At 35.5% G+C, this 13,848-nt stretch overlaps 1 protein-coding gene across 1 annotated transcript in view; it reads left to right on the forward strand.

The window, feature by feature from the left end:
• Nucleotides 1-13,583, forward strand: part of LOC138713913 (protein Wnt-4-like) — a 456,699-nt gene extending 443,116 nt beyond the window's left edge. Inside the window, exons 5-8 of the mRNA XM_069846434.1 lie at nucleotides 2,359-2,466; nucleotides 10,717-10,988; nucleotides 13,074-13,299; nucleotides 13,402-13,583. Coding sequence (XP_069702535.1) covers nucleotides 2,359-2,466; nucleotides 10,717-10,988; nucleotides 13,074-13,275 — 582 coding nt within the window. The 3' untranslated portion in view covers nucleotides 13,276-13,299; nucleotides 13,402-13,583. The remainder of the gene's footprint in view (nucleotides 1-2,358; nucleotides 2,467-10,716; nucleotides 10,989-13,073; nucleotides 13,300-13,401) is intronic.
• The last annotated feature ends 265 nt before the right edge of the window (nucleotides 13,584-13,848 follow it).

Below are 13,848 nucleotides of genomic sequence, written 5' to 3' on the forward strand. Positions count from 1 at the left end.
TAGATAAACTCACTTGCACTTTATACTGTAAGTACTAAAACTAGAGAACTGAGTGAAATGAATGACACAACAGTACTGCAAGCACTGTTTCGCTTTACTGGATTAGAAGAAAATAAGAGGAGATGTGGAACACATGCATTTTAGCTGCTCCCTGTAAGAAACAAAGTATCGGTACCTACTAAAACCTCAAACTATAGGCATTTACAAACTGTTGTTTGAACAGTGACATTCCTGTCTCATTCACAAGGGTAGGATTATTCCAGCCGAGAACCATACTTTCTAATTGCTCGGAAAATCCCATTTCCGTATAGGTCTACTAAATTTAAAATAAAAACGTCAAGCAATAACCTGAAAGTTTCATGTCAGACTTGACATGGGTTTTCCCTGGAATAATTAGGAAGAGGGTGGGTAAGGTTGCAAATTGCATGGGAACGGCTTGTTAAGACGTGTGCAGAGCAATTATAGTTCGAGACAAATCATGTCGTCCTCGTCCCACTCCACCGGATGAAGACAACGCTACTTTTTTTAGTGATTTTTACAATACAAGGTAATCGTATGTGAAAGGTTGCCTTTCGTTCACTCATATTTGCAGTGGGAGGTATGGGGTGAGTGCCTCATTACTTCCTGGAACTAACGACGTTATGTTTCGTCCCGAAATATATCCTTTCTTGGGTAGGTGAAAAGGCTTTTTAAATCTGTGTATTTCAAATTGTAAACTTCTCCAGCAGAAGTTTTTTTTTTTTTTTTCCTTTCAGGGAAGTAAAAATGAATAAACCCCCTAAATATGTAGATTTCTGTAATACCAAGCCATAGGCTAATATGTAATGTGGTGTAAATATGTAAAAATATGTGGTATCAAATTTTAATATATTAATGGTAATTACAAGATTCGCAAAGATTTGTTATTTATATACGGTTAGGTTGAAAGGAATATAATATGTAATTACATAAAAATCCGGTCCCTAGTTATCATCTACCGCCGAGGAATAGCCCTTCGGCCCTTCTCCTCACTTCCAAGTCGATCATAGCCAACATCAGACTAGAGTTACGTGTTTAAGGTTTTGTACCGCGTCATGCTGCAAAAGAAAATATTGGCGCTGTATATAGGGAAGAAACATATTATATTATATTATATTATATTATATTATATTATATTATATTATATTATATTATAAAACTGTTCTAGCAAATACTAAACATTGCTTTTCCATGAATACAAAAATTTGCATTACAAAATAATAAATATAACACTTCATGCTGTAGTGCAGCCGTGGCGAAAATGTGACTCAATGGTAGCTATGCATTTCTCTTACTTTGTGCCTCCCCCAACCCCCACCCTCTCACTCACTGGAGTCAAACTCCGTTCCATTTGTATTTGTCTCTGACCTGCGAGTGGCGTATCTTCGCAATGTCTCTCTCGAAACCATGTACCTCTACAAAAACGAAAGTTCCAAGTAGGATGGGAGGACGCATTTTTTTGCTGTCAATATGCTGAGAATATTAAATGTATGATTTGTTCACAAGTATTACGAGGAAAACGGTTGTATAACATAAAACGGCATTATACTACATGTTACCGATGAAACATTAAAAGGGGAATTATTATTATTATTATTATTATTATTATTATCTCTGTACGTCGATCCTTTTTCAGCAGATGTACGAATAATGCCGTTAGATCTTCAATTTAAACTCACAGTTATACAATGTAATGTCAAATGAAAGCTAGATGTAAGGACTTGACAAATGTTGAGCTTTTAAATCTTTGCCAAAAAATAAATATCCGAAGCTTCGTTCTTTCGCTTGCTCTGTTGAAGCCATGTTCGCTACAACTTACGTTTGTGAAAAATTATTTTCAACAATGAAAATAGTAAAAACCAAATTTAGATCACGACTGACAGACAAATACCTTCGTGATCAACTACGACTGGCAGTAAGTGACATAATTCCTGATTGTGAAACTCTGTCGCAGAGACATTCTGAAGACAGTTAATTTTAGGTTGTGATAATGTGTCCTATGCTTTCTTCTTCATTTCTTTCTTCGTTACACGTACTAAACATTAGTTTGTAGCCTTGTACTGTATAAAATAATATTTACGTGCTTGACGTAAGGAAAATGAAAATCCGTTAATAAGTCAGACAGTTGCTTCACTTCCGCCTCCCTCCATAGGTGCTATGCACGTTGCAGGTTACACAGTGGCTCGGCGCACAATGACATTTTCGCCACGGCTGCTGTAGTGGCTTATAGCGAGTTGTGCCAACTAAGACAAGATTGCTGTGTCCTGGATAAAATATGAAAAGTGCTGTGGCTGATATAGTAAGTGAAATGTTTCTTAACTTATATCTTTTGTGTTTCAGGACATTCATTTCGGTGAGAAATTTAGCAAAGATTTCGTGGACTCTCACGAAAGTCGAGAAACTGCCGAAGGGCTCATGAATTTACATAACAATGAAGCTGGACGAAGGGTGAGTTTCACACCGACCTCTGACTCAAAATGCGATCCGCTGTGGACAAGGCATTCTTGGAAAATGTTTGGAAATGATAACAAAAATGTCAGTTAGTCTGTTAATATAACAAAGGTAGTTTTTGTGGGAATAGTACTAAAAGGTGACGTCAGGGAGATAATTATAGTTAATTATGGACAAAACGTACGCAAATCAAATAAGAAAGTTAAATATTGTTACAGTTCGGAATTATTTCACAAATTATTGTAGATAAAATGACTCCTAACAAACATAAATATAACGTGAAACCACAATGAGTTTGAAATATCTATTCATTGCGACATGACAATGACGAAAACTTATGTGTCCTTTTAAAAGGACAGTAGGCATATCCCCATATATTTTGAAATTGTTTCGCTTTTTCAATTTTAGTGGATTTTCCCTGAATGAAATGCTATCTAAGTTTTAAAATTATGCTACGGGCGAAATTTCATCTCAAGTACAGACATATCGCTATAATGCAGCCTACAAATGCCACTGAAAACGTAACAGACGGGGATTCAGGGGACAAACGTATTACAACACCTACTAACCTATGTTCACAGCTTGCAGCAGGAGCAGAAATATTTCAGCATAGCTTTCTTTCTTTTCGCCTATTACTTATTTTTGCGTATCAACAGCAATACGGTACTATTCAATGACGACGATAGCATTCTAGAATTAAAAGGAATTTAGCCACAATGCATCGTTCTTCAGAATAATATTAGTAGTAATAATAAAGAAACTATAATAAAATGACAACGTAATAATTTGTTAATAGGCCTAATAATAATAACAATAATAATAATAACAATAATAATAATTGTAAATTACAACAATTACATTGTTTCCTTTCATGTAACCATAGTAACAATTATTCCTCAAAATGTATGCTCATATGCCTACTGTCCTTTTAAAAGGACACCTGTTTCTAGCTCAACCAGTTGCAACTAGAATGTTTCGACACCATACAAATACTTCAGTTATATACTGCATTAAATGAGATTTGGAAAATACACAAAAATTGCAAAAAAAAAAATATTTCAGGCATATCTGGGTTAAAAAGACACTTGCCTTGACTGGTGCCTGCGATCCTTAGGACTGGAGAAAATTAGAAGTAGAGAAAGTTTATGAGCACTAAATTGTCACGTCTTCTACGGAAAGGGAAATTGATTACCGTTATCTCGTAGCCTACTATCTTGGGCATTTTCTTTTGTGATCACGTAAGACACCTCATTGAGCTTGAGGTGGAAGTAGGGAAGACACTTTCTCTTCTGATTTGTTTATTCTATTTAACGCTGGAAATTTCATCGCCGGAATCTTCTTCTGAATTAACTATGGAGTATCTAGTGTTTTATTCCTTAGTCCGTCTTTGAACTGCAGAAGTTATTCGAAGCGGACTTTTAATGTCGGTGAGAAATGACCGACAATTTTGTCTAAGAGTCAGGGTTCCTTCACGTGCCGTAAATCTACGACCCACCATTTTCAGTTGACTGTCTATGCGGTAAACAAATGACGATCGCAAAGCATGTTTTACAGTACCGTAAATAAAATTTGAAGTTTGAACTGTTGGCAAACAAAGAAACAAATGTTGGGGAGGTGATAAAAACAGAAGAAAGTATAATATAAAGATTAGAAGAAATAAAGTATTCTGATACAAGAAAATAGATTTTAAACTAAAGTTAGGCCTATATTTCACTAATGTTAGCTTCACCAAAACGTTTGAACGGAGCCGCCATTTTCAGTCGACTATCTATGCGGGAAACAAATGACGATCGCAAAGCATGTTTTATAGTATCGTAAAGAATTTGCAGTTTGAAATGTTGGCGAGCAAAGAAACAAATAAAAACAAACAAATGCTAGGGAAGTGATAAAAACAAACAAATGGTAGGGAAGTGATAAAATTGTAGCGATAAGCAGCCATGATTGGTTGAAACACGTCCTTTCGTGCCGTTTTATTGGTCTAAAGTAGTATGACGTAGTAAAAGCACAGTCTAGTGTATACAGTCACGAAGCTCAATACTTAATAAATATGCATCCATAGATAGTTGCTGACCACCAGGATCGCTACTATGGCTTCATCATAGACCCCTTTCCCTAGCAGACGATAATGTATGTTCGGGTTTTCTATTTCAGTGTATGGAGCTCAGTGAATTATTATATTATAACTTTATTGCGTATCATTGCTAAGTTTTATTTAGTGCAATGTGTCCATAAGTTCCGTTTACTTCTTGTTGCATAATATGTTGCAGAAATAATTACAAAACTGTGTTATTTTAATGTGAAGAGAATTTTACATGTTAACATAATCTGTTCGCATCAACATTTTAAGTTTAGAATAGAAGCTATTTTGAGGTTTAATAAAAATGAATTTATATTGTGATTTTAATTTAGTACATGTACCTTCCTTAACTGTAGACAGAAAATTTATCATACCATCCTATGAAATTAGTGTACGTACAATTGTGTTACTTCGTCTCTTAGGTAGTAGATAAATACAATAATTCAATACTCAATTGTAGTATTAAAATACAGACAAATAGAATGTGACGGGTGTCATACACGACATTATGTTTAATTATAATCTATAATTGCGAATATAGGAATATAAATAATAACCTATAATTTCCATATGACATAACATAGGCCTACATATGTAATGGCAGGGCATTGGAGACTTTGTAAATCTAGTTGCTATAGTAACAGCGCTGTGAGGTTACCGTATTTCAATATAGCCAAGTGTCCGAAGGGCAATAATGCAGCACTCATAAAGCGGTGGAACTAGCGCTGAGGTAGTTCCTGCGATTTCGGAAGTGAAAATCGTTGAATTTATAAGAGATTTTTTGTGGAGGTGCAGGTGATCGTATAAGCAAGGCATAATAAAAGCGAAAACTAACCAAACCTAACCTGTCACATCCGTATATGCAAGGAGTATGCGTACAAAGGAACTACCTCTGCGCTAGTTTAGTCTACTAACATAGTACATTAATCAGACTTCTGATTGGAGTACCGTAAGAAACGAGTAAATACAACTGAAATAGAGTCAAATTGCATTTACAAGTTATCACACGTAACTTTATGCTTAATTATAATGTATAAATGCGAATATTGAAGTACTGGTAAAGTAGCCACGTTCAATTAGTAGGCTAGCGGTGTCAAAGAGGACGGAAGCTTTGTAGTTTCAATAATTTTAATTATGTCGCTGTCCATTGTCGTCGTCAAGTCTTTGAAGGCCGCTCCAATACTCCACGCGGAGTTACAAATTTTAGCAGTGTGTCTTGTTCTAGTTCACAGTGAAAATTAATTACATTACAGTTCAGTGTATAATAAAAATGTGGAGGCCATGGGAAGCGAGTGAAGTGTCGGAACCGATACCCATGAACGTCAATAACGACGATGGTAATAGTAATAATAATAATAATAATAATAATAATAATAATAATAATATATCAGAGTTCAATAACAATTCAAATTCAAAAGCTAGACCAAAATTATGTAAGCAGTGTGCAATGCTCACACATATCGTCGCTAAAAAGACGAAGTGGCGTAAGCGACAAATGTGTAATTTTACAGGAGAACAGTTGAAAGAAAAGTGTATTTATATGCGGACCTACAACTCAAAGTAATAAATTGACACGTCAAAGATAATACATTGATTCAGTTCGTTTATTGTTCCTCTTAATAAGGACTACTTGCAAACTCTAAAATTTTGATACCTTATAGGCCAAGAAGGCCTTAATTGGAGATACGTCTGTTCGAAAGATTTCACTCATAATAGGAAGGCACTTACGCCATACGCATGACTGATCATATAATACTAATTTATGCTATTCTTTGAGTTGTATTATTCTTTATTTATTTTTTGACTAATTTTATTTATTTTTTATTTTTATTATACATTATAATTATTTGAAAGTCTAGGAAATAAAGAGGATTATAAACTTATTTTAATAAAGCAAAATCAAGAATTTTTTTAAATTACATAAAATTAATGAATAATGTATTTATTTGCAAAACTAATCTTTCAGGTGAAGCTCCCTGTAAAGCCGATGTGAATAATTTCAAGGGAAAAATTGTTCCGGGGCCGGGTATCGATCCCGGAACCTCTGTTGAACGTACCAGCGCTCTGCCAACTGAGCTACCCGGGAACTCCACCCGACACCGTCTCAACTTTTCCCTTTATATCCACATAACTCGCGTGGGCTGACGAAACGCCAGAGACCCACATCGAGTGCACACAATCACAGAGATTGTATGCACTCGATGTGGATATAAAGGGAAAAGTTGAGACGGTGTCGGGTGGAGTTCCCGGGTAGCTCAGTTGGCAGAGCGCTGGTACGTTCAACAGAGGTCCCGGGATCGATACCCGGCCCCGGAACAATTTTTCCCTTGAAATTATTCAATGTATTTATTTGTTTACAAACAATTTTAAGAAACACAAACAAGTATTGAAAAGTTCATGGGTTAATAATAATTATTGTACCCTAGAATTAATGTGGGAGTTCCTTGTAGAACGTTTTACAAACAACACCTCTTATTACTGGTGTTGACTCTTTGCATAGCTGCTGCAAATCGTTGTACTTCTCAACCGAAATCTTTGGAGAGGTGACATTAAGAAAAGGCAGAGGAAGCTTCAAAATTTCAGAAATATTCCGTGATTTCAGAGATAGCTGCTCATAATGTTCGTCCAAATGACTGGTTTTTACAAAAACGCAGTTAGGGTCGTCTTTGGTCACTCTGACTTCTCTGACTGTAGTCCATTCAATCTGTTTCTTTTTGTGTCAGTTTCATACTCTAGACAGCTTAATAATGTTGAAATAGTTTGCTCGAATTTATAAATAAATGTTCATTTTTGGCATCACGTGGCAATCCATGGATTATAGGGAGCCTAGCAATACACTGCACACATAGACGTGACGACCAATTTTAAAAATGGTAATACCTAAAGAAGAGACGTAAGCGACTTGCGAGTCGTATACGCCAGTTCGTCTGAAAAAGAATGAAAGAGCAATGGCGTTTACGGCGATAACACGATGTTCACTGCCAAGTAACCATTAGAGATGGATGTACGCCAGTTCGTCAGAATATAGATATGGTCCAACGAAGTGTGCTGGCGAAGTATCTCCAAATTTTTGGTTTTGGCGCTTACGTCACTTCGTCAGATAAGCGACGATATGTTCTGAAAAACAATTTAGGTGAAGGAAAAATTTCGGAGACATCTAAAATTCTTAAATTAAATAGAAATACTGTAAGTAAAATTGTAAAAAAGGGACCTAAGACACCTAAAAAGCGTGGACACAAAGTCACAAAATTTAATAAAGTAGATGGTTTTACGTGTGATTACATTCGCCGTGAAATATATAGTTCTTACAATAAGGGCCAATCCTTAACAATAAAAGAATTATTACAAAAAGTCCAACTTTCCGGTTTTCCTTATGGAGAAACATTTAATTACTTCTTTAAATAATTAATTTAAAATAAATCTATACTAATAATAAATCTGTAGCCAAAATTTTTCTGGTAATTTTCGATTTTCCAAAAATAATTGGTGTTAACATGTATAATTAACCATCCTGAAACCGAAAATCGCTTTTTTGAAATTTTTGTTTGTATGTCTGTCTGTCTGTATGTTTCTTACCTTTTCACGCGATAATGGCTGAACCAATTTCGATGAAAATTGGAATATAAATTAAGTTCGTTGTAACTTATATTTTAGGCTATATCGCATTCAAAATACGTTATTTAAAAGGGGGGTTATAAGGGGGCCTAAATTAAATAAATCGAAATATCTCGCTTATTATTGATGTTCATGAAAAATGTTACATAACAAAGTTTCTTTAAAAATGATTTATGATAAGTTTTATTCCTTGAAAAATTTTGAATGGACTGATATTTAATGAGATAAATGAGTTTTAAAATTAAAATAACTGCCATCTAAGGCCGTGTAATGAATTAAAAAATAAATGACCTCGTCTATAAGGGGCCTTGGACAGCAACAATCGAAAGCTATGAAAGATAGCCTACAGAGAATGTTTCTGTGTCTGTATGAAGTAATATCGGAAGCTAAATTAACCGATTTGTATAATTAATTATTATTTCATCACTGGAAAGTGTAGTTTCTCTGGATGGACATAATGCTATAATGTTATTACAGTAACTTGTGAGTGAATTGAGGACAGGTAAGATTAAAATAGCTTCTTATGCACAGAAAACTTGATAGGTTATTCTGTATATTCATTTCCTGTATTTCTTATAATAATGTTTGTGAACATATTCATTTTTATCTCAGAGAATTAACGAACAACGAGAGTGTATTGATTTAGTATGGAGTAATAGTACGTTAGCTTAGCAATCCATTATTGTATAATTCAAATTTTAACTATGCTCAATTGAATCGTGTTAAAATACATAAAATATATATGCAATAAATGCAATGCAAAAAAATTGGGTAATGAGCCAAGCAGATTATGTTGCGCTGTTGTAAAAGCTGTTCCTCCTGAGGGTCAAGAGCTCCCACAACAAATTAAAAACTTTCTAATTCGAGTACATCCGTTATCAACACACTTTTTACATAATATAATATAATATAATATAATATAATATAATATAATATAATATAATATAATAATAAATCTGTAGCCAAAATTTTTCTGTTAATTTTCGCTTTTCCAAAAACAATTGGTAATAACAATTAAGAAACATGTTAAAGGAATTGTCATTGCACCAAATGAGTGGTCTCTGGATCAAAATGATCGCATTTTAATATTTTAAATACAATTTAAATTAAGTAACATATTAAACGATTTATCCTTCTATCAAACACGAATGTTCCCTGGATCAAATGTCCTATTTTAATTATGTAATTACTTTATATTTATTTCTAACGAGTGCAGCGGAGCGCACGGGTACGGCTAGTAATATAAATAATCTTCAAATTAACTCATGCTTTGAGCAATTAAGCCTAGCCCATATCCATGTTATATTAATATACTACCCGTACCCGTGCGCTCCGCTGCACCCGTTAGAAATAAATATAAAGTAATTACATAATTAAAATAGGACATTTGATCCAGGGAACAACTTTTAGAACAGCGCAAGATAATCTGCTTCGTTCATTACCCAATTTCTTTTTGCATTGCATTTATTGCATATGTATTTTAACACGATTCAATTGAGCATAGTTAAAATTTGAATTATAAAATAATGGATTGCTAAGCTAACGTACTATTACTGCATACTAAATCAATACACTCTCGTTGTTCGTTAATTCTCTGAGATAAAAATGAATATATTCATAAACATTATTTTAAGAAATACAGGAAATGAATATACAGAATAACCTATCAAGTTTTCTGTGCATAAGAAGCTATTTTAATCTTACCTGTCCTCGATTCACTCAGAAGTTACTGTAATAACATTATAACATTATGTCCATCTAGAGAAACTACACTTTCCAATGATGAAATAATAATTAATTATACAAATCGGTTAATTTAGCTTCCGATATTACTTCATACAAACACAGAAACATTCTCTGTAGGCTATGTTTAATAGCTTTCGTTTGTTGATGTCCAAGGCCCCTGTTTCGATTGTTGTTGTCCAAGGCCCTTTATAGACGAAGTCATTTGTTCTTAATTCATTGCACCGTCTTAGATGCCGTTATTCTAATTTTAAAACTCCTTTATCTCATTAAATATCAGTCCTATCAAAATTTTGTAAAGAATAAAACCTATCGGAAATAACTTTTAAACAAACTTTTCTTATGTAAAATGTTTCACAAAAATCAATAATAAGCGAGATATTTCGATTTATTTAATTCAGGCCCCCTTATAACCCCCTTTTAAATAAAGTATTTTGAATGCCATATAGCCTAAAATCTAAGTTACAACGAACTTAATTTATATTCCAATTTTCATATAAATCGGTTCAGCCATTATCGCGTGAAAAGGTAACAAACATGCAGACAGACATACAAACAAAAATTTCAAAAATGCGATTTTCGGTTTCAGGGTGATTAATTATATATGTTAGGACCAATTATTTTTGGAAAATCGAAAATTACCAGAAAAATTTCGGCTACAGATTTATTATTATTATAGATAGCAGCAACAAACAAGACGTGACAACGTCGCATTTTCATTTCATTATCGGTGCATGCAATAAATCTTAAAAGGAATGCCGCTGCCTAATAATTAAACGAGGCAACTATACAGCAAGTATGGCGTGTTGCAGTCGATCAGGGCGCGCATGCAGAGGCTGTGCAAGTGCCACGGCATGTCCGGCTCCTGCAGCGTGCGGGTGTGCTGGAGGAAGCTGCCGCACTTCCGCCAGGTGGGCGACGCGCTCAGCGCGCGCTACGAGGGCGCGTCGCACGTCAAGATGGTGGACAAGAAGCGGCGGCGCATCAAGAAGCTGCGGGCCGTGAGTCGCGACCTGAAGCAGCCCAACAAGACGGACCTCGTGTACCTGGAGGAGTCCCCCGACTACTGCGAGCGCAACGACACGTCAGTGCAGCTGTTATGCATACAGGGTGTTCATTTTAAAGTGTGTCATGACGTCACTGTTGATGAGTCAGCAATTTGAAGCGAGTTTCAGCTTTTATGTCAAAGAAGTTGCCTATTAATCAAGGCGTTCTTCAATCTGAACTTCAGAACGTGTACGGTATAACTTGAACGTCGTAGCAACAGATGGCGGTCTGTACGGTCTGTGTGCTACCATAACCTCTTTCGAACTGTGTTTTGCGCGGCCAAGTCGTACGCAGGGTATTTGTTATCATCGTTTGTGTACTGCAACATTCCACAACACAAATCAAATGCTCCGTGTCCATGTTGACCGTCGAAGTTAATGTCAACAAATACGTAAGTAATCGTCTTAACCCTCTCCCCATATCCCGACAGTAAGAAAAAACCCACCTCAGTACGTGTTTCCAAACAGTTCACATTCCTGCCACTACCGGCGTCACCGTACGTATCGGTAAGTACTCTTTAGAATGAACGCCGTACTTTCTAGGCAACTTCTCTGGCACATAGGTAATACACCTCTGCGGAAGTGTAGGAAGATTGAAGCTTCTAAGCTCATCAACTAGGCACATGACGGCATACAGCGAGCCATGACACACTTTGAACTGAACACACAGTAGAGTATTAGACTATAGAGCTTCCGTTACTACTTAGCGCATGATGTCATAGTTACTTCCACGCCCACTAACTGATAACTAGGGAGCGGATTTTTATGAGCTAAAAATTTAAATATATTTATTTTTATGTGCTAAAAAGTACGAAAATATTTGCTAAAAATAAAATATATATATATATATTTTTAAATATGACAAAAATACCTTACTTACATTGAAAAAAAAAAATGTTACTAGGTACTCACCAACCACACTTGAGTGCTAGTAGTTAGCTGAGAATTGCAGTGAACAACAAAGGTCATCTCCAAATTCTCCATCACAAATGCATGCCGATTATCTCTGAACAACGACTTATACTGTGAAAACGATCTTTCCACATCACAGGACGTCAGACGTGCATATTTAAAGAGAGGAATGTCACAAACACAAAAACCGTCAATTTCACCTACAGGCACACCCTCCAATGCTTGAGCAACTTTACACATTTTTTTATATCCACTGTTTTTCCCAAACACATTCTGGAATTTGTCCCTTAGTACTTGTACTTCTGAACCTGGTAGCGAGTCTAGTTTAATTTCCACATTACGCACCTCCCTGTTTCAGACAACAGGTTTTTGGATGTTTCGAGTTTTTTTATGGTGTCACACAAAATGCTTAGATTTGCAAATAGGAAAGCCAAATCGTCTTTAAACAACCATCTTTCAGTATATCTTGAAGGATATCGATTGACGAAGCCCGATAACAGGGAATCACAAGATATATTGCCTTACTTGATAGACATGAGCAGAGACGAGAGATTTGTTTAAATTAAATAATGTTCATACCCGAGCTCTTACCTGTTGTGTTTCACAAACAAAGCGTGGAATGAAATCTTCTTCAGCAACAATAAACATTCCTAATTTTGTGTTGCAAGATCTCTCCTCCTTATCCATGTTAATTTATTCTCTAATAATAACACTGATATGCTGCCTAGCAGTTCTCAGAACTTGAGGCGATACTATTACAAAAATGGATCACGGATACACCACACAGCGTTTAGAAACACGAAGCAACCAAGAATTCTTAAAAAGATAACGTACTTCTGAGTGATATAATTGATTTAGTTTTAAAATATTTAAAAGTTCTTGTAAAAAAATTATTTAAGTAAAAAAACTCCAAGATGTATGTGTTTATAATAGATTTCCTGAAAATATGTATTTACATAAATTTTTTGTGAAAATATGTGTTTTTATGTGAAATAAAATTCGGGTTTTAAACCTGAAACTTCATGTTTTGAATTTTTAGCTTTGTAAATTGTGTTTTATCACACGCAAAAATAATATTTAATTACATAGGAATCCGCTCCTTAGTGATAATGTATACTGAATAACCACCTGTGTCACCAAAAGAACCTGTACCGTGATCTAGCTGGTGGGGAAAGCTGCGGCCTTGTGCGATGAATTGGCTTGTGTTGCAGCATGGGAGTCCTGGGCACCCGGGGGCGCCTGTGCAACAGGACCAGCATGGGGCTGGACGGGTGCCGCCTGCTGTGCTGCGGGAGAGGCTACCAGACCAGGGTGCGCGAGGTGGAGGAGAAGTGTCATTGCAGGTTCGTCTGGTGCTGCAACGTGGAGTGCGAGAAGTGCCGCTTCGAGAAGGAGGAGTACATATGCAACTAGTATCCATGACACATCGTCCACAAAGTAAGGTCCGGTTGGTTAAAATTAATCAAATGTTAGCATCTTTAGTGTTATTTAATTACCGCAAGATCCTCTTATTACTTGACATATTTTTTTCTTTTGCAGTGATACTTACATCCCATCGAGATACAAGTCTACCGTCAGTGTCCAGTTCGAATCCTTCACGCTTGTTTTTGCGTCATCGTTGCTGTTCTGTTTTTCTTCCGCCAAGAAATAACTTCACGTAAAAAAAATATTACATCATATTTAACAGTTCTACAATAAAATTTAGGTAAGATATGGCTCCATGGACGTCAGATTCTAAATGTCGATATATTTTCTACGCAGCTAATACAACATGAATTGGTATTAGGAGCCAAGGTATAAAAATTAAAAACATAATCAACTATAGTCCAAATACTTCCGAAATAATGTGCATACCATGTGGATTTCAAAATGTACACAATATAGACCTATTTTTTTATTATTATTATTTATTGTTAGATGTCTAGCATTTCTTAGTGCTTCCCGGTTGAACTCATAGATGGCGTTACTTGTCAACATTGTGACGTT

Source organism: Periplaneta americana, chromosome 14 (assembly GCF_040183065.1).
Source record: "Periplaneta americana isolate PAMFEO1 chromosome 14, P.americana_PAMFEO1_priV1, whole genome shotgun sequence".
Taxonomy (NCBI): Eukaryota; Metazoa; Arthropoda; class Insecta; order Blattodea; family Blattidae; genus Periplaneta; species Periplaneta americana.